This window comes from Onychostruthus taczanowskii, unplaced genomic scaffold (assembly GCF_017590055.1).
Source record: "Onychostruthus taczanowskii isolate IOZ18803 unplaced genomic scaffold, ASM1759005v1 scaffold26, whole genome shotgun sequence".
Taxonomy (NCBI): domain Eukaryota; kingdom Metazoa; phylum Chordata; class Aves; order Passeriformes; family Passeridae; genus Onychostruthus; species Onychostruthus taczanowskii.
This window is the reverse complement of record NW_024499906.1, coordinates 6150981-6175164: the sequence shown is the minus strand read 5'-3', so window position 1 is coordinate 6175164 and position 24184 is coordinate 6150981. Positions and strand designations below refer to the sequence as shown.

Below are 24184 nucleotides of genomic sequence, written 5' to 3'. Positions count from 1 at the left end.
CACGCGTCCTGTCGCTGAGCGAGAAGAGCTCAACCCCTCCCTCTCCACTTCCCCTCCTCAGGAAGCTGCAAAGAGCAACGAGGTCGCCGCCTCGGTCTCCTTTTCTCCAACGCAGACAAGCGCAAAGCCCCGGCCCTACTCCTCGGCACGAGGTCTTTTTGTTGTTTACATTTGCTCGGCGTCGTTTGCCTTGGGCCCCGCCTCGGGAGGGAGGGTAGGCGGGCCGGGAGAGAGGGAGGGACGTGGAGCGGGCAGGAGGCGGCCTCAGCATCGTCGGCGCGGCGGCCGGGCGGGCAGGAGGCGCTGGAGCGGCGGCCGCAGGTGGGAGCGGGGAAGCGCGGCCGGCGGGAGAGCGGTCGGTGCCTGGCGGGGAGCGCGGCGCGCCTGCCTGGGGCGGCGGGAGGCGCCGGGGTCTCCCTCCGGCTTCGGCGCTTGGCGAGCCGTGATGGCAGCAGAGCCCTGCCGGGGACATCGACGGCGTTTGCCATCGCCGCTGCCAGCCCCTGCCCGGCACCCGGCGTGGGGGAAGCTGCCTCTGCTGCAGAGCCGGAGCACAGAGCTCGCTGCTGCCCACTCCGCTCCCTCGCTTCCTCCTTTTACAGCAAACTGAAGGACCACTGATCAATACTCTTGCTCTTATGCATGAGGAAGGCGTACCTGTTGTATTACTTAAAAAACAGGCAAACAAACGATCCCCCGCCTCTGAGTTAGGCTGTTTTTAAAAGCACATTTCCGCTGTTGCTGAGCTCTGCTTTTCGGTGAGCTCCTATAAGCATGCCAAGTCGGGACGGAAAACAGTTCAGAATATTAACTGTAGAGTCTGCAAAACAGATGGAGAAACGCGTATAACGTAGTGTGACTGTAATTCTCTCTCTGTTTCTTCCAGGTACTTAACAACACCGAAAAATGAAAGCTTTCCCATCATGTCTCTCCATGCAGTAGCGCTCGCCAGCTTCAGCAGAACAGAAGTCTTCAAGCACCCCTGCTCGGAGAAGGTGAGGCAAGGGAGACTTGTAAATGGTGGCTCAGTGTGCTCGTTAGTTCGGAGGGGGTCTTGGTTCAAACACCAGCTTTTAGTTTCAGTGGACGTAGTAAGTTATTTCTAAATGCTGGTAGAGTTAACTTGAGAAACACAGTCCCAATATTGGTTGGAGGTGGGGGAGGAAAAGGCACACTTCTTTTATAGTAGGAAGATGTCAAATTTTTTTTTTTTTTTTTTTTTTTTTTTTTTTTTTTTGTTATTGGAGGGGACAGTTACATGGCTTTTTTTTCCCCTGAGATTGTAGCATCTGGAGAGTAAATGGAAATCATACCTCAATTCTCAGACCATTCTGATAAGAACTGAGAGATGGGAGCATTGTTTAAAAACAAAAAAAGTCTTAAAACTCAGCATCCTTAACAGCTGTGCTTACTGATGAAGTATTTGTATTTATCTTGCTGGGCAGTTGGGATACTTGCATCCTAAGAGGTAGAATCTGTTAATTGCTGAGAGTTTGTTAATTGTATTGAAAACAATTTTGACCGTATGATATTTATATGTATAAAGCCTGCCTACATGCCAGTTTCTCTAAAGAAAGTACAGAGGGGGGAAAAATGGAAACACTGGCAGATACTGAAAAGAATATTTTTCTAAGCACTGGCATAATCAAATGCTAAATATTTTCAATTAAACATACTGTTTTTGGCTTGAAACATTATTCTTCAGTTAAAAGGGAAATTCTCTGTGGGTTTTAATTTCTTCTGCTTTCCGTGAGTCTGAAGGGTATCTGGACAAGAGCTGTACTCTGAGTCACCTCACTGTTCTACATAGGAAGTGTAGAGGTCAACAGCCCGGGTGGTGGAGGACAGCACACCTTTAACTCCCTTCTCCTTTTATGGGATCACAGAGTTCAGGGGAGGGTGAGAGGAGTCCTGGTCGTGCTTTAGTGTGCAGACATTCTCACTGATCTGGGGGGTAGGCACAACGCCTTGGTTATTCTCCTTTTATGGGATCACAGAGTTCAGGGGAGGGTGAGAGGAGTCCTGGTCGTGCTTTAGTGTGCAGACATTCACTGATCTGGGGGGTAGGCACTATGCCTTGGTTGAGTGCCTTTTAACGATGTGCATGCCAGAGCAGGACAACCCTTTAATTTCCCGGGTTTCTGTGATGTGCTCTGCAGGTCCATGACATACTTGAGGCAGCAGGGAGGTAGGGGGACAAATTTTAGGTCCTCACAGGAATTTATGAGCTTAGCAAGGATACCTGTTGCTTTACTGTCCTGAGTGTATCATAATCTCGTGTTGGAATTAGCCCCTGAGTATCTGCACTAAATTGCTTCCCTGGTTCAGCTTACATTGGTTTGACAGTATGGTAAATGCAGCTTTGAGGGTAGAAATACTGAATTGAAAGCATCATGACTGCAAAAAGTGAAGTGCTGATCTGGTATAAACCTGCTCAGGCAGTTCAAATGGATTCAAAATTTTGGTCAGCTTATACTGGCAGGCTCCTGTGCCAGGTCAAGTATTATCTATCTGTGTCACCCCTTGCATTATGCTGGGTCAGTCACATTACTGATATGAAGCACATGTACTCTGTTCTGTCAAATTAGGTGACATGACCACACTTGCTTCCAGTTGTTAGAGGTGGGAGATAAAGCAGCACATGGATCAGATATTTGTGGAGTTGGATCCTCATAGATTTAGCTTATAACTTGTATACATCTGAATAGGCCAAGGCTTCCAGATACAGACTGGTGGTTCCTTGAATTATTTTCCACTCCGTTGTTGTTGTTTTGCTAGATACACAGGCATCCTATTCAGCACTTTGTCTCATTTGTGCTGTATGCACACGTTTATTCCTCCTGCTGTGGTGAGTTCCTTTTGGTCACCTGCCCTCTGGAGTGAAATGAGAGATTCAGAGCTGAGATGTGAGTGCTCTCCAGACAGTGCTTGCTTCTGGGGAGATTTCCAGGCAGCCAGAAATGTAGGCAGTGGTTAGGTGACTGTCAGCAGGCTTCAGAAAAGTGTTCTTCCTGCTGGGATGACTGTGAGACTGAGGGTATCATTAGCAGATTGCTGTTATCTTATAACCAAATTGTCTGCCTCTCTGTTCTCGTTATAGTTAAACCACGAAAGCCTAAAGGTGGCGTTCACCGACTCAGCATGTTCTTCAAATCCCTCGGTGAGGATTAGCTGCCTTGCTCCAACACCTCAAATCTCTGTTCTCTCAGGTAATGCCAGTTTGTCCCAAATTGCCTCCCTCAGGAGTTTTCCTGGTGCTTGTAGTGCTAGCAAAAGCTATTGGCGTTTGTGTGTACTACACAAGTCTAGTTTGTTTGAAGAGGGTTCCTTGCTTATTGGCTTTGAGGGTGGTACAACATCAAAATACATTATACAATTTGCAAGTATGGGTGTTTTTTGCCTTTTAATGGTAGTTTGGCCATTTTAGTTAATGTTGATGTTTGCATGTGAGAGTGAATCAGGTTGCCCAGAAAAGCTGTGGATGCCCCGTCCCTTTAAGTGTTCAAGGTGAGGTTGGATGGGACTTTGAGCAATCTGGTCTACTGGAAGGTGTCCCCACCTACAGCAGGAGGGCTGGAACTAGATCATCTTTCAGGCCCCTTTCAGCCCATAAAAATTTATGATTTTTTGATTATAACACTACATGTTTTGTACAGAGATGTTGCTTGCAGCCCAGATTTAGGCAGGCCCCTTTCAGCCCATAAAAATTTATGATTTTTTGATTATAACACTATATGTTTTGCACAGAGAAGATGTTGCTTGCAGCCCAGATTTAGATATTCCTGTGCAATTGAAATGTCAGTAGTTACCTAAGTATCTTTCTTTCCCTGAAAAGTTTGAAATGTATTTGTTTGAAAGTCAGCTAGTTTTTAATTTTCCCATTCCTGTCCATATATTGACATGGCTGGCTACATTGGCAAGCTGTTTGTTTGCAAGTGTAGCCAGTAAAATATGCAGTTTTGCTTCTATTTCTGCAAGAGCTTTGTCCTGGTAAGTGGCAGGTGACTGATCCCTATTACTGACATGCTCTGGCTGATTTTGACCTGGCTTTACTAGGATAGTTTTGCTAGCAGCTCTTGCAATTTCTGTTATATGTGATGTTTTCAGGTTTTTTTTCAGCTTTTTCTTGTTGAGCACTCATCTTTATATGGACTTGCTGTTCCAAAATACATGTTTTTTTTTGTTTTGATCCCTTCGTTAGTAAATTTTCCTATCATGTTGTTTGCCTGCATGCAGGCTTCCAGGTGAGAGACTCATGGAGAAGTTTACTGTTTTCCAATGAGATATGTCCAGGGAGAGCAACCTCTGGGCAAAGTCTGGAGTCTGCAAGAGTTCCTGCTTTTTTCACCAGCAGTGTTTAACAATCCTCGTGGTCCTAGCTAGGAGTTCTTTGTCCTGGAAATGATTGTTCTTGATTGTATCTATTCTTAGGATTTTACAACTGACTTATCTTCCCCAAAGGAGATAGTTAACTTCATTGTGTTGATGTAGTCGATGGTTTCTTCTTGAACATAGACTTTGTGTCTAATCTCTCTCAATTACTTGGATTATGGCAGTTCCTCTGAGAGTTTGTTTGTTTGTTTTTGGGTTTTTTGTTTCTTTTGTTCAAGGTACAGGACTTCAGTTTATTCTTCAAAAGATACTGCTTGTGGTGCATGCTTCTGTGTCCTGCTAATGAAGCTATGTCTGCCATTAAAAGCAGTTTTTCCATTTTCTGTCAAACTAAGTTTTGTAGTAGATCACATAGAACCTTGGCAGTGCTTTTCATTCTTTCAGAGGCATTATAATGATCTTGGTGTGACAGAGCTAAGTTTGTTATGGTTTTGGCCAAGTGTTGCCACTCCATGAATAATGGGACTGAAGTTTACTTTAGCCATTTCCAGTCTGACTGAACTGAAACACACAAGCACATTGACCTTGTATTACTGAGTGTATTTTTTGTTACTCTTTCTGCTCTATTGATCTTCCATGTGACTTACTATAATGTAATCTCCTCTTCTATTGGCAATAGGATCGGTACCTGTACCAGTAATAGTTTTGTTATCCTGTTTTGTAGGACAGTGATGTTTTTGAGCACACTGACAATCAGTCACCATTAAAGTCTTAGCTAATTGTGTTTGGATAGCAGCAGAATACTTTATTGTTGGTTTATTACCTAGCCTTTATCAATGACAGAATTGCTTCCTGAGTGCAGAAAGCAAGAGCTTTCTTGCAGGAAGAGACAGCAACGAGTGGAGAGTGAATTCAGCTGTCCTGTCTTCTCACCTGTGTAAAAAATACTATGTGTTTTATTCATGTTTTATATTAACCTTTTCTTAGTATTGTTTCCTAACCTCTTGTTTTTTTCTAATTTCTGAACAGATGAATCTTCAAGGCCAGCAGTGATTGGACATGCTGGAAGTTTTGGATCATACCCAGGCAGTGCTGAAGCTATCAAAGACATTCTCATGTCTGTTTTAAATGCATCTGGTTTGAAGCCCTCTTTGGTGTTGGAGCAGAGCACAATGCAGGGAGCTGAGCATCCGGACAGTGATGTGGAGCAGTGGGAAGAAAGCAGCACCGGGGACAGCCATGATGACAGTGACAGTGATTCTGCACATCACAGTGCTGCCTGTACACAAACAGACATTCGGTTTACCAGGCCCCGGGCATGTTGGAACAACACAGACTGTGATTCCCCCAAACCTTCGCTGGATACTTTTTCTTATCCCCGTTACACTGATGGAGATCCTGCTGCTTCCTCCTTGAATGGTTGCACTCTTTCAAGCGTGTCCCCTCTGAAGCGTGACTGCTTTACCCAGGTGACGTTAACAGGAGGCACCGTCACATCCGCTGTTGTGCATTCTGGAAAAGAATCTTCTACCTCCCCTGAAAGAGACTTGGCTTTCACAAGGTTGCTTTCAGATTCAACTGTTGCTAAAGCAGATCTGGTGAAATACCCTCAAGCCGTGGAGCCTGCGCCTCTCAGCAGCCGTGACAGAGATTCTCCCAGTGGCCTTTCCCAGTCAGAGCCGGTCAATCCAACAGGTAACTTTACAGCTGCATTTTTGTTGTAAGATCTCTGGAGAGAACAGTCATTGAAGCGGGCCTTATTTATGGTGATTGCAAATAAGACAGATGCTGTCATTCAAAATAGGAGAGAGGGGAGAAAGAGCTTAAAAACCAAGGAGAACCTGAGGGGTGGTCGGTAATATGGGAGATGCTCACGCTTAAGCATCTCTCAGGATGAAGAAATGCTTCTGTAATATACAACTGTAGATAAAACACAGAAGCTGCTGAGCTGTGAGAAATGTAGAACATCCACTAGATGAGCTTTCTACCAGTTTTATCTTGTCTTCACTGTTACCCTTTTCCCAATAGCAGATAGCATGGATCTGGGCATTGGGTAGTGATTCATTGTTGTGGGGTCATGTTGTGTTTGGCAGCAGCTGGAGGAGAGGCAGTCCTTGGATTCTGGGGTTTTGGAGGCAGGGCATTATCATCCAGTTTATTATGACTGAATTGGCTTGTTCTGGAGTGGGACTGTTTTTCCTGTTCTCCTTTACAAGTGCCCCTGAGGTTTTGGAGACACATATGATGTAGAGCAGGTTCTTTATACCTTTCACCAGTTTCCAGCCATGTGGATAATCTCATGTGTTTGTGAAGAGGACTGGCTGAGAGCTGCTAGCAGAGGTTGCTCTTCGAGCAGGGTGCCTTTTGTCCCTGCAGTGTCAGGGGGTTCTGGGCAGTGTAGGCCTGTAGGTGAGGAGCTGTTCAGTGGGAACATTCAGCACGTGTCCTTGAGATGGCTCGGGGAGCAGCTGGCCTGGCCTTGGTGCCAGCCATGAGGTGGGCCAGCCTTCCTGGGCTGCAGGCTGGGGTCCCTGCCCTTTGGCTGAGGCAGCAGAACAGTCCCCTCCTGTTTAACACCTAATATTGACAGGAGCAGCCTTTGGTACGGCAAGATGAAGCATTTTCAGTTTGTTTATAAAGGATGTTAGTGGCATTGAAGGACTTAACTTAGGGCCACAAAGATGTTTAGATGGACGGAGCACCTCTCTTATGAAGACAGAGCTGGGGTTGTTCAGCTTGGAGAAGGCTCCAGGGAGACCTTGTAGCAGCCCTCCTGGACTTAGAAGGGGGTCTTATAAAAAAATAGGAAGGGCGACCAGATATTAGGAAGAAATCTTTTACTGTGAGGTGCTGAGGCACTGGCACAAGTTGCTCAGGGAAGCTGTGGATGCCCCATCCCTTTAAGTGTTTAAGGCCAGGCTGGATGGGGTCCTGACCAACCTGGTCTAGTGAGTGATCTTTGAGCAACCTGGTGTAGTGGAAGGTGTCCCTGCCCATGGCAAGGGGTTTGGAACAAGTTGATATTCACCTTCCATTCCAATCCAAGCCCTCTTGATTCCATGATGATAGATTATGAGCTTCAGAAAAATATTGCAGCTGAGGTCTGATTTTTCTACTGGAAAAAAGGCAAAGAGCAAGGAGTGTTCATCCTGCCTTTGTATTATAAAAGAATAACAAAATGTCTAGGTTTTGTTGGTTTGTTTTGGTTTGGGTGTTTTCTTCTCCCTTTGGTCAGTAGTAGTCCTAACGGTGACACTCCACTAACCTCCACTTCCAGTTTCTGATCCTTTCCAGCTATTCACCCTGAACTCCTCCAGGGTCTAAGTTGGCAGCAAGGTCTCAAACAGGCACATGCCATTGCAGGACTGTGTGCTCTTAGTAACACCTCTGTCATCTGGGGCAGGCTGTTGTCATCAGTTAGTATGTGACAATTATGGCTGCTTCCTTCTGCTGGGTGTTGCGTTGGCTCTGTGCCTTCGAGAGGTGCCCAGCAGGGAGAAGGAAACCACACCCAGCAGTTGGGGCTGGCTGAGGCCAGTCACATGTGTTTGGGGAGCTGGGTCTGGAAAACACAGCCCAGGCTGTCGGGGTCAGCGGGGACTGCGAGGCACGTGTAGAAGAACAAATACATCGTGCATGACTCGACCTTCTGGCACGAGTTGGATGTGTCACAAGCTTGTGTTGGGGTAGTAGCATTGCTGGCTCTCCAAAAAACAAAGGGAGCAAGGAATGTGGCAGCCAGGTGAAGAGCATCCTTGATTTTACTAAAAGATACTCCTCATAGGAGGCAGGATGCTGATAAATAGTTTGCGATGTGGCATGCTCTGTCTGCCTTAGACTCAGGCCTTTTCTGTACAAAGTGAAAACTTCTGCATTTCTTCATTCCTTGTTGCTTTTAACCATTAACTTGCTACTGGGTAGCTTGGGTAATGCGGTCTCATTCTCTTCTGTGCTTTGAGGATGTGAAAAGTGAATAGCAAAATGAAAAAGAAGAAATATAATGCCTAATTTAAGGTCAGGAATTACACAATAGGATTTCCTGACTTGCTGGCTTAGAGATGATGGTTTCTCAGAGGAGAATTGCTGAGGGATGCACAAGATACAAGAAAACTATGTACTATAATTTAAATCAGAATTTTTTTTTTTCAATGGAATATAATTTTTGTTTAGTGGGATTTTCTGCTGGTCCCCTGAAATTCCTACTAGGCCTTGTTTGTATGTTTGAGGCCACCAGAGAATGGCCCTTATTCAACCTTTTGAAAAGGCTCTGTTACTGTTAATGAAGAGTTTGTGACTGAGTTTAGTGTTTTCTGGGGGCTTTATTGTGGCTGGTATGTCACTGAGTTCACAAGCTTGTTCTTGCTTTTAACCCCTATGTACATCAAAGTCACTTCCTTCTCTGGCTCTTCGGGCTCTTTCCCGAGCCCCAGCAGCCTCCAGGCAACAGTGCTCAGGAGCAAAAGGGCAACTAGGTAACTTTTCTGCATCAGACCCAGAATTGCATCCCATTGCTTGATGTGCTGGGCTCCTTCCCTTTGCTTTTTTTACATTCTCTGTACTTAAAAGATGCAAGTGGGATGCAAGAGGTAAGCAAAGGAGAGAGCTCCCATTAGATTTCAAAATTATATTTGAGATGAATTGCGTCTTACGTTTTAAAGAGAAGGAATAATTTTCCCATTTCCTTATTTCTGCTTATTATTTTTAGTTTAGAGAGTAATATATTTTATCTTAACTGATGAGAATGTAGTCTAGCTATAGAGCTTACCTAGTAAGATGAATCATCAGCTAGGAATGAAAATAACTTAATTAGGCCATTAAACGTGTTTTGAAGTCACATTGTCAGCCTTTCCGTTTTTCCTTCATGGTATACACAATGGAGGTATTAATAATTCCGTACAAAAACTCTCCATCTGTGTTGCTCTGCTCGAGCGCAGTGTTGGCTTTACAGCCTGATGTCATCGATGCTCAGGGCAGCATAACGTGGTTTCTCTAACTACAGCAATATAAACAATCCAAACTAGGCCTGAGAGTTGGTGTCCCTTAGTTGGAGAAAAGTTTTACATAAATTATGATCATATTTTTTGGGAACTTTTTAGCCTGTGACTTTTGAACCAATTTAGGAAGGACGTTTTTAAAAAAATAAAAAGCCATTAATTAAGCTGTGCTATTTGCAAAGGCTTTAAATGGTGTGTGTGTGGTGGCCCTTTTTCATCACATATGGTCTGTTTTATCCTGTAAACGTCATGAGGGTGAAACAGAAACTCTGTAAGTTCAAGGTCCAAGAAGAGGTAGTAAGCACCAGGAAAAACCTCATGTGTGCTCTGCTGTACACTGAGAAGTTCTTATTGTGGAAAAAGAGATAAATTTTATTTCACATACTCATCAGAGACTACCAGGAGAACAAAAACTGCAGTTCTGGGAAGCAGGGAATACTGTGCCTAATGCCACAGTTGGATGTACTACATTTGGAAGCAGGAGGGAGATTTCCTCGGGGTATGGAAACATAATGGCAAAATGTTTTCCAAAATTAATGTTTCCAAGCACAATACTAGCAGTGATGTGGGGATTCTTTTAAGGTGCATCTTCTGCATGCCCAGACAGCAGTGGGATTTGTGTTTCTTCCGGCAGCTGTGAAGGAGCAGAGTGCAGTGTTAGCTGGCTGTGCTGCCAACTGCAGAGCATCGCTGCAAATCCAGCCTCAGGTTCTGGTTGTGGTTGTCCCCAGCAGCTCAGGCTGTAGCTTGGAGAGAACTGGTGTGGGAGTGCAGTGCTGCTGTCACAGGACAGCATTTAAACTGTGTTTCTCTGGTAGTTGGTGTTCATGCTTCAGGTTGCCAGAATAGGTCAAATGCCAGCGTATTTCTCATATTTTTCTCTGCCTTAGCTTCTACCACAGCCTCCAGCCCCAGTGGTATTGAGTTTTGGGAAAAAAACCTTATTTTTCTTTCTGGAAGTCCCAGCATGCATCGTGGGAGCTACAGAGAAAGAAGTAACTAATAAAAAGTTCTTGTTATACCCTCAGGTTCTACTTGTCCTTTGAGTATAAGTGCTATACCCTTGAATCGTTCATTGCAGGACGTTTGCATGCTCCCAGAGGATGTGGAAAAGGTGAGGACATCAAACACTATCATCATAATGTTTTTTACGTTTTATTGTGGCAAAACCAAATGACGAGAGGTGTTTCTCAATAAAAGAACTTCCTGATAGATGTACTAATCTTTACAAATACTCTATTTTCCCTCTTCTTGCCCTCTATGGGTGAACCTACAAACATAAAATGCCTATTTCATAATTTGTCTTCTACTCTTGACCCATTAATGAAATATTTTAATTATTTTTAAATAATGGAAATATATACAGGAACAATGTGTGTTTCTGCTTTTCCTTCAATCATTTCCCCACACGTTCCTTGAAAGCAATCTTTAACATTAGTAACTTTAAAGTTGTATTAGAATATGTTACATAGAAGTTGTGGCAGCTGCATGCATATGTATGAGATTTACCTCATGCTTTTACTATCAAAAGATGGGGGAGAGGATGGGGTTTTTCTGTGTGTGCTTATGATAAGCATGTGAGATTTGTTGTCAAAGAATTACAGTACGAATACCAAGCACAATAACTGTAAGAGCTGCAGTAATTCAAGCAGTTTCTCATAAGGGCCTCAAACAGCCTTAGGTGTGTTGCCAGATAGGCAGTCCACTCAAGCCTGGAAATAGAGATGAGGAGCTAAAGCTGTCACACAACACTCTGTGTGCTAAATGTTAATCTTTTCCAACAGTGGGAAAAGAGGGGTTAATGGATTGTAATGAGTAGGATTTAATATAAAAGAGCTTTAAAAATGTGCCTAGAAAAGGAGATTTTTTTTTTTTTTTGCTGGACTGTGTGCATGTGGTCCATGTCCTGGGCCCCAGAGGTAATCATCATCTTTGTGCACAACACTGGTTTTACCAGAGGAGCAAGTTCTCCCTTTGGTTTGAAGCTCTCAACATCCATCAGGTGCATTTCAAACCACAAAACCCACTCAATAAATCACACACCAAAACTCAATGAACTTGAACTAGCTTTTTGTGAAAGGTGTTTCAGAAAGGAGACAATGTTTCTCCGTCTTTATTGTGGGACCTAAAACAAAAGTAATTTGTTTTCAGACACCAGGAGATGAGTGAGCAGGTATCTGGATTAGAAACCACAATCTGAGTGTTGAGTGAAGCAAGATCTTATCAGCTACTACTGCTGTGCAGAGATTGGGGGCTGATGTGATTACAAGTTAAAAGACAGCAAGAGCTCAGTCCATTATGAGCAAGGCTGCCTTTAAGAAAAACCCAAAGAACAAAAAAGTCCAACCAAACAAAAACCCACTGAACTTCAAATACTTTTAGCTTGTGAAATAATCTCTTTCAACTTTAGGACTGAAAGTTAAAGTGCATATGTTGTCAGTAGGTCCTGAAGTTGTAGTTGTGTGCCAGGAAGGAAATGGGTCAGATAATCTTAAAGGGACTTTCCACTGATGTTAGTGGGAGAGGACAGAAATGAGAAGGTTGGTGTGTCATGTCTGAGTTGGTTCTGCTTTGTAGGGTGAGGGAGCTATCAGTAGGCAGAGCTGAAAGCTGATAGTCATGTTGAGTACAGGAGTCCATGTGTTCTGTTTCATGTTTTTGCAGTGCAGCTCTCTCAGATACACTCATAATTGCTTCTATCAGCAGGACATGCTGATAGGCTGTGTTCTGACACTAACTTGAGACTTTTTCTATCTTCAAAGTAGGAGATAACTCCCAAAAGGAAAAAAGGCTTTTAAATTATTTCTTTGCTAATGGAAGGATAGCGAACTCCTGGACTCCTAAAGTTCACTGAAAGTTGTCTCTGGGGAAACTGTGCACCAAGCAAATCATATTAATTAGTGGTAGGAAAAAGATAAGTCTCTCCAAACATCTAAAGGGACTTGGGTGCACTCTAATGCTGAGATTAATCTTGTCTATATGTATTTGTCTGTGAGCCGTAAGAAAGCTGGGCTGTCTGTTGTGCTCCTTAAGATTTAGCTATTCACAAACACTGATGCCTTTCTTCACGGTTCCCATACAGTTTGAGGGGATACCATGAATACTGATGTCGAGTGGTACAATTTTCAGAACATAAGGCATTTTTATAAAGCTTTAATTATCCTGCACTCAAGAATCTTTAGCCTTGGATATTGCTATAGCTTTTGAGATGTAAGTTTATGTTCGCACATGGCAGTTGAGAGTATCCTGGGTATCTGGGTTACCCCCTGGTGCCTGAGTATAACTATCTCTCCATGATGTGTCCACTTTTGAGCTGAGACTGGTGTTGGACTTGTGCCCAGGCCATCAGCAGTAGGTCAGGTGGGGCTGTTAGACCTCAGAAAGCAAGGAAAACAGCAGTGATATTAGGAAAGGAGCCCCAGGTGTGCATGTATGTCTCAGTGGTCCCTTTTCTTAGAGAACGGGTGACCAGGGCAGGCAAGATGGCAAGAGACATCACAAGGAAGTGTTGTCTGATTTGGAAATGCTACAGTGAAGCTTTGGAACAGTTACCTTTTATTTAAGGCAGTGGGAAGCCCAGGGGAGCCAGGTTCCCACTTACTCTTATCACAGACTTTCTACATAGCGTTGAGTTTGCCATGTAAGCTATCTCACTGCATATTCCCCACCTCACTGCCCTAACTCTTAGCACGTGAAAACATTTTACTAGCTGCTGTACTTCCCACCACCTGAAGATCTACAATCCATTCAAAACTTGCCACTTCTGGTCCCCTCCAGCTAGCATGTGTGCAAAACTGCTCGTACACATTGACTCAAAATTAAATCATGTTAAATAGGTTACTTGGGTGCATGCATGCATACTAAATAATGCAGTGTAACTAGAAGACTGCCTCTCTGAAATGCATACATATACACCAGTTAGTCATGTAACCAGGTTCATTTTTATCTAATACATGGGTAAGATAAAGTAGATTGGATGTTATAATCAAGGGTGAGACAATTATCTAGGCAGTTGCCTTTTGCATATTGTTCCTGAATTGCCCTTGGGGTGGTTTTTTTTGAGTTTAAATAAAAGGTCAGACAGGTTTACATTTTTATTTATAGAGTTGAAAAAGTGTGGAGGGAAAATGATACATTTCACTTCATCTTACAGATATGCTGTTATTAATGAGCATTCCAATCTTGTGCCCAGGAAAACGCACACTTTTTTGTCGCAGATATGATTATAGCATCACTAGAAAAAATGAAATGTAATATCCTAAGCCAACAACAAGCAGAGTCCTGGGGTGTGGAGGAGACAAGTGGATCAGATGGTAGCTATCACACTGACTCAGAGTTATCTTCTTACCCTGGAGTGAAGAAGTCTGATTCTTCTGTTACCTCTTCTGACAGTGGTTATGAAGGCAAGTTACTTAATTTAGAATGTAGCCTTGTCTGAAAGCCTTTGCTGTTTGTTTCTGTGCAAAAAAATATTAAACAAATTGGGACATTGGTTGGAACCAAATCCTCTGTTACCTTCTTTGAGTCTCTGGAGAGCTGGGTCCATTGAGGATCATTATGCCACAAGTGTTTTCCTGTGGGTTGCATACTTCCTTTTGCCACCACATAGGTGGTTCACACCTATGTTTTATTAATTATAATAATTTTTTACATTAGAATTAAAATGTAGGGTTAAATGCCACAAGCCAAGCATGACTCTGCACAGAGCATGCCTGTAGCTGGCTGTTTTTCTCTCTCTGCTTACAGTTGTTTTTTTTGTTTTTTTTTTTTTTTTTGTAGTTTGCCATTTGGCTCTTTCCTTCTGTGTTTCCTTCTGCAGTATGCAGATGAAGCTGTGCAATTGGTTTGAGTGAGACTCCTCAGAGTATTCATTCAGATATAGTTTAGGGCAAGATAATAAATAATCCTGGCATTATTATTCTTGAGTCAGCACATGCATTTTCAAGTAGATTTTAGTCTATTTAGTAGTACAGACTTTAGTGATGAATCATAAGTCTAAGGTCTAAATGATGTAAATTCTGTGGAAAAATGAATGGTGTTCTTGGACACGAAAAGGGGAGAGACCACTGGCAATATAAAAGGTTTGGGTTTATCTCTACAAGATTCTGGCTGAGAAACTAAGGGACAAACTATATGACAGACTCCCAAGAACTGGCCTGCTCTGTGTATGTATAAAAACAATTAAAATTGCTCTATAAATGCAGTCTGTGTGCTCAAGTTTTGGCAAGTGATGAAAAATGTAAACATAACTGCAGCTGCTTCTAAATGCTGGAAAAGTTTAACTGATCTTGTCCTTGTCTTGGGCAGGCTCTGCTTTGCTGCCTGTCAGCTCCCCAGTGCATCTGCCATCACATCATGAGGTTACCAGATTTCATTGCCACAGTGACTCAGAGGATGAATATGTAATTATTGGTAAGACTTTAAAATTGTAACTGCAGAAACAGATATATTGTTAGGTTGAATCGATTCTATTGTTTGGGAATTCTCTTGATTTAGTAGATGTTATTGTAGGAGAAATAACATGAGAAAATGGAAACAATTATGTATGTGTAGCTCCTTATTAGAACACATGCAGAAATATCAGACTGCTGCAGGATTTTGTTTCTAGGGAAGAATATCTTTGCTGATTTGAGAGTGTGGTGAGCTGACCCTGGCTGGACACCAAGTGATCACCAAACCACTCTGTCACTTCCTCTCTCCACTGGAAGGGGAGAGAAATCAGAACAAAAGGCTGGTGGGCTGGATAAGGACAGGGAGACATCACTCACCAAAAACTGTCACAGGCAAAACAGTCAACGTGGGAAAATTAATTTATTGCCAATCAAACCAGAGTAGGGTAATGAGAAATTAAATCAAATATTAAAGCACCTTTGTCTCCCTTCTTCCTGGGCTAAACTTCACTTCCAGTTTCTCTACCTCTTGGGGCTTCCCACACATCCTGTCAGGAGCCTGCTGCAGCATGGGTTTCTTTCCTCTAGGTCACAGCCTCCTTCAGGCATCTTCCAGCCCCAGCCTGGGCTCTTCCACAGGCTGCAGGGAGATCTCTGCTCCCCCATTAATCCCCATGGGCTGCAGGAGCACATCCTGCCTCACCATGGTCTGCATGGGGAGCTGCAGGGGAATCCCATCTCTGGCTCCTGGAGCACCTCCTGCCCCCTCCTTCTCCACTGACCTCGGTGTCTGCAGGGCTGTTCTCACACCTCTCTCCAGCTGCAACTGTGCAGGATTTTTTCCCTCCCATTTTGACTCTGTTATCCCACAGGCACTGCCACCATGGCTGCAGGCTCAGCCTTGGCCCATGGTGTGTCCATTCTGGAGCTGTCTGGCATTGGCCCTCAGATTTGGGAGAAGCTTCTGGCAGCTTCTCACAGAAGCCACTGCCATAGCTCCTTCTACTACCAAAATCTTGCCGTGCAAACCCAGCTAAAGGACTAAAATTATGTCTAAGGGTTAAACCAAAGGAGCATGCATGAAGAAAGTGTGAAGCTGGCACAACCTCAGTCAGCTATAGCAGCACTGTTCGAGAGAATTTAGGACATGATAATTTCCTAATGAAACAGATTGACTCAGTTTTAGGCAGCCTCTCCCTCTGCTTCAGGACCAGAGCACAGTGTCTGTGTTCTCTTATATATGCTTTGCTTCTCTTTAGGACGTCCTGAGTTTCATTTGGTTTGCTTCTGATTTTTGCACATACAGAAGTAGAAACCCTGAAATGTGGCCTGTGCAACTTTTAACCTTTGTCTTCTTTTTTCTTGCATTTTTATTGTTCTCTTTGGTCTTAGAGACTTATTTTTTCATCTCATCTTTCTCTGATCTACAAATGAAGAACACAGTCCCAAAAGACTAGCAGTAGACTGCAAGACCACTCTACTTAGTAGCAAGAGTTACTTTGAGATGTATAAAGGGGGAAACATTTGTCTTGAGAGCAATAAGCATGGCCAAAACTAACATTACCAATGTGAACACCTTGTTGGCATAAGCATATTGTGTCTATGTAGACATAATGAAGTGGTGTCCTTTAGTTGCATTAATCTCACATGTCACTAACATGTTTGTAGCATTAACTGGTATGTTTGTGATTGGTGTCTCCAAACATCTGTTAGTGTCCAGAAAAGCTAATGTGGCCTCTCTTGGCTCTGTGCTATTGAGTGACTTCTGTCTGGGCCTTGACCTGCATACACTTAGTCTCTCCTAACCTCTTCAGCTCTTGAAGGCAGGCTGATGGTGATGATAGGATGCAAAGGTATTAGGGAATACTCTTCATCACATCAGAGATATGCAGAGGAGATAAGACTCCTTATGCCTGTTGTACAACCAGGGCTGAGGTTATTTCCCACATCCAGGAAGGGTGCTGAAAAGATGAATGTATTTGAAACTGACACTGTGGTAACACTGAAAGTATTTCTAAAATAATGCTGAGTAAGAGATGCTTTGTTTCTGAAATGGTTTGATACAATTTTCTTCTTCACTGCAGAACTTGAAGACCTTGAAAATCTGTCTGTTAACCCTGATAAAAGGTGTGTATCTTTACTATAATAGCCTCGTGGCTCTACCTTTTCTGCTGGAGCAGCTTTCTGGTGGTTCTTCTGGCTGGGGCAGGGAAAGCTGTGGGAGTGGTAAACTGGGCCCTCTCAAGGTAGGGGAAGGAATGCTGCTTGACAGCAAATGTTTCTGGTGCTTGGCTTAGCAGTGTTTCTCTGGTCCCCTAGTCTTGCTGGAGGGTAGTGTCTGTGGCTCTTCGAGGGCCTGGGTGTATCAAAGAAGGAGGGTGAGAATGAAGGAATGGGAGAAAACTTTTCCTGGGTGCAGAAAAGGCAGTGGAGATGCTGATGACATGCTGCTGTTTTTCACTGACAGTATTCCTTACCTTTCAGATCATCTTTTGAACCAGGCAGCAATTCTGCTGAAGCAACAGCCCAGGAGTTGTGCAGAGCTTTCAGAAAATACTGGTTGCAGACAGACTCTGCAGTTCAGTTGTCTGGTTGCCTGAGCTCATCTAAGCAGAGAGTGAGTCTGATCTGAAAACAACGAGCTCTTTATTCAGTTCCCCAAATAGTCATGGTCTCACTGCAGCTGCTTCACTGCTAGGAAAAGGAGGAAGCTACATTAAAAAAAAAAAAAAAAAAAAAGAAAGAAAACAAATGCACATGAGTGCTTAAAGGTTATTAGTTTACTTTAGATAAATTTTTAGAAAATGTCTTCTCTCTCCAGCAAAATTCAGCACACTTAAAACATGTAGTTGTGAACAATCAGGATGTCCTTTCTTATGGGACTGATATAAGGTAGTTTGAGGGGGGACTACATGCAGGTGAAAACTGAACTTTAAAATACTGGAATATAAAGGGAGATAAACATCTCCTATAGCATTTAATGTATGCCCAGTTGATGGGCTGGTTATCTTCATGAGCTTGTGTTTCCCAATAGTCTGTGCTGAAAGAAGATATTCCAAGAGAACTTGAGTCCAGTTTGAATCTGGCTGAAGAAATAAAGATCATATCCAAGTTGAGAGGATCTTCTGGCTGGTCCCCTCCAAGATCACAGATTATATTTAATATTCATCCTTCAGTCAAGTAAGTTTTGAGGGATCTGGGCATTGTCATTTAGTATAGCATGGGGAAAGCTGATGGAGGAGCTTGGCTGAGTAACAGATCTAGTGCATGTGCAGATGATCTGGGAACAGGTCTAGAGCTGGTGCATGGCACAGCCTTCTGCAGTGTCTGTCACCAGCCTCACTAGAAAACAGATGGCCTCTTTTTTCCCCCTCTCTTGGCACATCCTGATGAGCACAGCATGTACAATTTTCCGTGTGATAATACACATACTCTTTGGTGTAATAGTGGCAGTGTACTTAGCTCCTGAAAATTTGATTTTCTGAAATTCTCCACTACCTGAAGAATATTCTTTCCCTGCTGTTCTGTAGTATTTTATGGATAACTGGTTTTCAGAAAGTGGGGGGAGACAGCAGGTCATGTGTGAGGAAATGCCTGTCTCACCCTGTCTCAAATGCTGTGAAGTGCAGCAGTAAGTAAACTGGCTGTTCCCTGTGTTGCTGCAGGTACTGTTGCTTTTTCAGTTGCAAATGTGGATTTCCCCTGCCCAAACCCTATGATAGTGATGCCACCTTAAGAAATGGAAAATAATTTAGTTCTTTCAACAAGAGTTACAGAATCTCCCTTCTTCATGTGAAGGGGTAGAGTCAGCTCCTGAGGTGGATGTTCTCCCTGGTGCCGGTGTTAGCTCTTTTGCACTTTGGAAGAATGTTAATTGAAACTGTCTTTTGGGTGCTGAATGGGCTAACTTTTTGACTTTGTACACAGGAGAGATGCAGTGGTCGCTGCTCAAAACTTTACGTGTGTTGGTTGTGGAACTCCGATAGAAAGCAGTAAGTATTACCAAAACTGGCAAGAAACTCCTAATAAGTGCAGTGATTAGTCTGCAATCAGTACTGTAGTCAGATTATAATCCTCACCAACACAGATGTACCACATTTTTTAAATTATCTGAGCTAGAAGGAAAATCTCATTGTTGGATGTGCCTGCAATAGTAAAACAGAGAGTGGGATCTTTCCGGTGTCTGGAATTTTTCATACAATACAGAATACAATACTTGATAGATGTCCTTCTCATAAACCACAAAAACTCATAACAGTCATAAACCAGAAAAAAAACTATACCAAAAAAATCAAGCTTCCAGGCTGGAAAGTGCTGGTTTTGCATAGTCCAGTTTTTGTCTTTTAATAATTCTTTCCCTTATCCATTTTAGACATTGCCAAAAGTCTCTTTCTGGAGACTGTATGCAAGTTTATGGAATCTGTGGTTTTGTTCTTCTGGGGTGTCTAATCTTGAAAACTTTTTGTTTCTTTAGATCTTGATGACAAAACTTTTCTTGGTTTTTTTTTGTTTAATTCCTGATACTTTGTGAGAACTGCCTTGAAAGCACAATGATTTACAGAACTGACAAACAGACCTTACCTAAGAAATCTTTGAAGCGGTGCTTCAGTTTCGCTCTGTGGTGTCCTGTAAAGTATCAACAATCTACAGTGGCATATTAAGTTGAGCAAATAGGAGATGCTGTAATAGCTGGGAAAACTCCCACAAATCTCTTGATGGGAAAAAGTATTGTACCAACATGACTCCAAAATTGGTGGAAGTATTTTTGTTGTGTATTTTACATAGTGTTTCTTTTGTGGTTAAAGCAACAGAGGTTTTTCTAAGATGTTATGTTGATAATTATAATCAGTTGAACAAACATGGAAATGAGGAAAGCTTTCTTTTCTAATGCCAAGTACAAGCCTTGTATATGTGTTCACCACAATAATAAAACCCTCTACTGAAAATAAGAAAACAAAAAAAAAAAGCCCTTTCTCTTCATTCCACTAGATCTGAGTTATTTAGACAGACTAGGCATACAGACAAAAGTTTTGTCCCATAAGTTTTTAAAATACTCAGAATTTTATTGCTGTCTGCCTGCAGAATATATCAGGAGACTCCGCTATTGTGACTACCTGGGGAAGTACTTCTGTGACTGCTGCCACAGCTATGCCCAGTCTTCTATTCCTGCCCGAATACTTTCAAAGTGGGATTTCAAAAAATACTACGTGTGCAACTTCTCCAAACACCTACTGGAGAGCATATGGCAGCACCCCATTTTCAATGTGTCATGTATTAACAAAACCCTCTACACGAAAAGTAAAGAAATGGACAGGGTCAGGGTAAGTGTGGCTTTTTTATTTTTTATTAGGAATTTCTGGGTCTGAGACTTTCAGGAAGAAGTCCTTAGGGCAGGATGTCCTGTGTGTGTATGGACTAAGGAGGAGGGTTTTTTTTTCTTTTTTTTTCTTTTTGACTTATCCCGTCACCACTTCTGGGACTTGCCCTCTTTTCCCTCAGGTGAAGGGAGCAAAGAGAGGCTTTTCCAGCCTATGCCAGAGGTCTCCTTAGCCCTGTTTTCTTTGGGAAGTGTTTCCTTAGTGGTTTCCAGTTTTAATGCATGTAAGGGAGTTGGTCTCAGGCAGTAAATATTTGCATCTTCCTGGCTTTTGGCTGTTGAAAAGTTCTGTCATTTTGGAATGACTCCTTAATTTTGTGGGCCATTCAGGGAAATATCCTTGGCTTATGTAAGAGCTGTACCTTTTACAGCTTCAGGAAGAGTGTTCTGCTGAAGACTGCAAGTAGTCATGTGTTCCCTTCTTGGCTGAGGAGTTTACCTGGCTTACCTGTTCTTACACAGGTGTGGGTCTAGCATGTATCAAGACTTGCAGCCTTTTTTGGCATTAGGACTTGCTTCACTTGTCAGGGAATAAAAATATCCTTTGCTTGCCTTTGGCTTTCATACATTAGAAAATTCATTTGTTTAATACCATGATAGGTGTGAAGTCCCCCTTTTTAGGTGTGGTTTAGTGTACTTGCAAGGGTTGGAAACTCAAATAGTGGTGTTCCTCACTTAGAAATATATAAAAGCAATGCTTTTGATTTAAAAATGGCTTTGTTTTTCTCCTCCATCTTTTAGGAGGTGCAAGAACAGCTTTTTCATTTAAAAAAGCTTTTGAAAACGTGCAGGTTTGCTGAAAGGTATGGACTGTGATTATGCATGAAAAATAGCTTAATAAAATGTACATGATGTGCTTATAGAGCCTTCTTCTCTAGAGACATTTGGGTGCAGTTTTAAACAAGTTGACATGAACATTAAAGAACTCTAATAAAAATGACCTTCTATTGCAGTGCAAATGTTGAGTGAAGTACAAGTTTTATGTGGTAGCTGTTTGTTGTAATATAGTTTGGTTTTAAATGTTGAGTGATTTTAGTTAGGTGTGTATTTTTTCCTGTTCTGTTTCTCTTAGGTTCTTGCTTCTTCTTAAAATGTCAAAGATACTTATCTCTCTGAGAATATTTGTCTTTAAAAAATATGTTCGCTTTTCTTAATTAACAGGTGTGTTCCTTGAGTGTTTAAAGATTTCTTCCAGAAATCTGTCATGATGCTTAATTCAGTTTATTTTATAAAAATATTCAAATGAAAGTAGTAGTAAGCAGAAGTGATAAAGACCAATAGCTCTATTTCCAGAGTTCGCCTGTTCAGCACAAACAAAGTTTCACCCAGTAGTGATATTCAAATGAAAGTAGTAGTAAGCAGAAGTGATAAAGACCAGTAGCTCTATTTCCAGAGTTCACCTGTTCAGCACAAAGTTTCACCCAGTAGTGACCTGTGCAGTATAAAACACCTCAAAGTCCTCTTTGCAAAGCAAATAAATAAGCCTGGCTTATTTTATTAGATACTATATGGGATTTTGCCTACTGTTCCTGAGGTAGGAGAGAGCCCTTTACACATTATTTAAGGATTGCTGGGGTAACTGTGTATGGCAACTCCAAAGCCTGAGGAATGCATGTTTAAAGCAGATAATTTATTCTAAATCCCAAAACTTCCAATTTCTATTAAAGTGATCTCAAATTGGGAGGGGAGGTATATAGCAATAACTTGTCTTGTATAATCCCCATGTGACTAGAGAAGTGAACGATGCTTATTCTGGAAATACACTTGAAAAACAACTTTTTGTAACTTTAATTGGGTTTTATTTCTCTTTGCAGTGTACTGAAAGAATTTGAACAGGTTCCCAGCCATCTGACAGAGGAGCTGCATCTCTTCTCACTGGATGATCTGGTGAAGATCAAACGAGGGCAGTTACTGCCCCTTCTTAAAGATATTCTGAAGAGCTCCACCTCTCATGTAGATGGCTGTGAGGTAAGGAAAACCAGGGCTTTTAGTGTCCTTGCAGCTGCTACTATAAGGAAATATCCCTGCTGCCATTCCCAAATATTTTTTTTCTTAGACTTAAATTCAATCCTTTTGCTGTTGTTGTAGCTCTGTCAAGCGAAGGGGTTTATCTGTGAATTCTGTCAGAGTGCAGACCTGCTCTTTCCGTACCAGACTGCCAAATGTAAAAGGTGCCCAGGTATGTTCCAGACTGAATGTTTTTCTTTCTTCCTTGGGGGAATTTGGTGTATAAAACCATTTAGACTTATTTTAAACGTTGAGAATTAGCTTCACTGAAAGCATGCATGTTTGAAAACCTGCATGTGCATTTGGAAACCGTGGACAGCATGCATCCTTGAAAACCAGCCTGTGGCAGCTGTTTCGTATCAGTGGATTCAGAGAGCAAAACCAGGCATTTGCCTGGCCATGGTTATGCTTGCAGGGGGAGGCTGTGTTTTGGGTCTAGGCATGAGAGAGCTGTTTTATCAGATCTTGCCAGCATTCAGTGTAAATTATTACAGTGGTGGTGGTTGTCCCAGCCTTGCACTGCTTTTGTTTACTTTTGTGCTGATATATACATGATAGAACATGATTCAAGGAACACAGCTGTTGATTCATTTTTTTTTTTTTTTTCTCTCTAAATGCTACTGCTCTGTATGTATAAACAGAGTGCAAAACATGCTTTCACAAAGCATGCTTCAAGTCTGGAGGCTGCCCCAAATGTCTGCGGATCTCAGCTCGGAGGACTCTTTCAGAAACTCCATCACTGGTGCCTCAGTGAAACTGGGTTCCTCTGACTGCTGGCTTTAGAAGATACTCAGAGCTAAATCTTCAGATGCATGATTAAGTGTTCAATAATGTTGTTTTAGACATTACTGTTTTTAATGCATGTCTCCTTTATGGGGGGGTAAAAATTAAAAAAAAAAAAGAAAAAAAGAAAAACAAAAAACAAATGTCAACTTTATTATCGGTATTGAAAACTCACCCTAAAGGAGTTTCATCTTAATGGTGACAGACTGGATGTTAATTTTTCAGGCTGCCTTTTATTGCTATGTTTTGTCCTTGGATGTAAGATATTTAATACTGTATTTTTTAATGTAGAAATGATTCATCTCTGTAATTCTGCAGATAATGTATAGATAGTAAGTGAGCGTTGGAAGTCTTTGCCTGTGTTCGATTTTGGAAATGGGGAAAAAGTGGTGAAGTACAAAATCGTTCTCTGAAAAGCTTTACAATAAATAGAAAATACTTGTCTGCAGCTTTTAGGCAGATGTTAATCTGAAATTGTTATGGCAAATGCTTATTGTGAACCAGTGAATTTTAAGTTTCTTTTAAACACATCAATTCAACAGCCTGTGGTGAGTTAACTTGGCCTGCTGCTAGGTGCTGTTCACACTTCACCCAGCTGCTCTCTCACCTCATTCCTCAAGAGGACAGAGGGAGAAAAGAAGATGGAAGAGCTCACAGGCTGAGATACAGGCAGGGAGATCACTTGCTAGCTACTGTCACGGATAAAAAGACCCCTGAATTGGAGAAAATGAAATGCATTGTAAATTAGAAATTGAGTAGGGTGGTGAAAAGCAAAGACTAAACCAATAATTTTCCCTTACCTCAACCACCCATTTTCCAGGCTGAACTTTGCATCTTCATTCCCAATTTTTCTACCTTACAGCCTGCCCCAGGTGGTGCAAGGCAGATGGGGAATTAGGGTTGCTGTCAGTCCATAACTGCTCCTTTCTTCTACTCCTGCCTCCTCACACTTTCCCCTTTCTCCAGTGTGGATCATTCCCATGGGCTGCAATCTTTCAGGATAAACCTGCTCCTGTACAGGCTCTCCAGGAAGATGTAGCTCCTTCAGGAAATATTCATGTGCTCCAGTGAGGTCCTTTCCATGGACTGCAAGGGAATCTGTGCTCTGGTGCCTAAAGCACCTCTTCTTCCTCTTTTTTCACTGACCTTGGTGTTTTTGCTGCTGTTTCTCATGCCTTTTCTTAAATACAGTTTTTAGCAGTATCACCATCGTGGCTGAGGTGCGCAGCCCAGTTCTGTTCGGAGCTGGCTGGAAGCAGCTGTATCTGGCATGGGGCAGTCCTGGCCTCTGCACACACAGG

General features: G+C 42.4%; 1 protein-coding gene across 1 annotated transcript; it reads left to right on the top strand.

Annotated features, from left to right (window-relative positions):
• The first annotated feature begins 277 nt into the window (after positions 1-277).
• Positions 278-23302, top strand: RUBCNL (rubicon like autophagy enhancer). The gene is made up of 16 exons (XM_041407308.1): positions 278-321; positions 887-995; positions 3101-3209; positions 5362-6027; positions 10355-10440; positions 13519-13729; positions 14634-14738; positions 16801-16843; positions 17201-17333; positions 17751-17896; positions 18644-18708; positions 19799-20037; positions 20835-20896; positions 21908-22061; positions 22182-22272; positions 22742-23302. The coding sequence occupies exons 2-16, from the start codon at positions 924-926 to the stop codon at positions 22852-22854; spliced, it is 2295 nt and encodes a 764-aa protein (XP_041263242.1). The 5' UTR covers positions 278-321; positions 887-923; the 3' UTR covers positions 22855-23302.
• The last annotated feature ends 882 nt before the right edge of the window (positions 23303-24184 follow it).

Coding starts and splice junctions, on each gene's coding strand:
- RUBCNL (XM_041407308.1), top strand. CDS start 924: ATGTCTCTCCATGCAGTAGCGCTCGCCAGCTTCAGCAGAACAGAAGTC. Junction 3,210..5,361: donor TCAAATCTCTGTTCTCTCAG/GTAATGCCAGTT, acceptor ATTTCTGAACAG/ATGAATCTTCAAGGCCAGCA. Junction 20,038..20,834: donor AAGAAATGGACAGGGTCAGG/GTAAGTGTGGCT, acceptor TCCATCTTTTAG/GAGGTGCAAGAACAGCTTTT.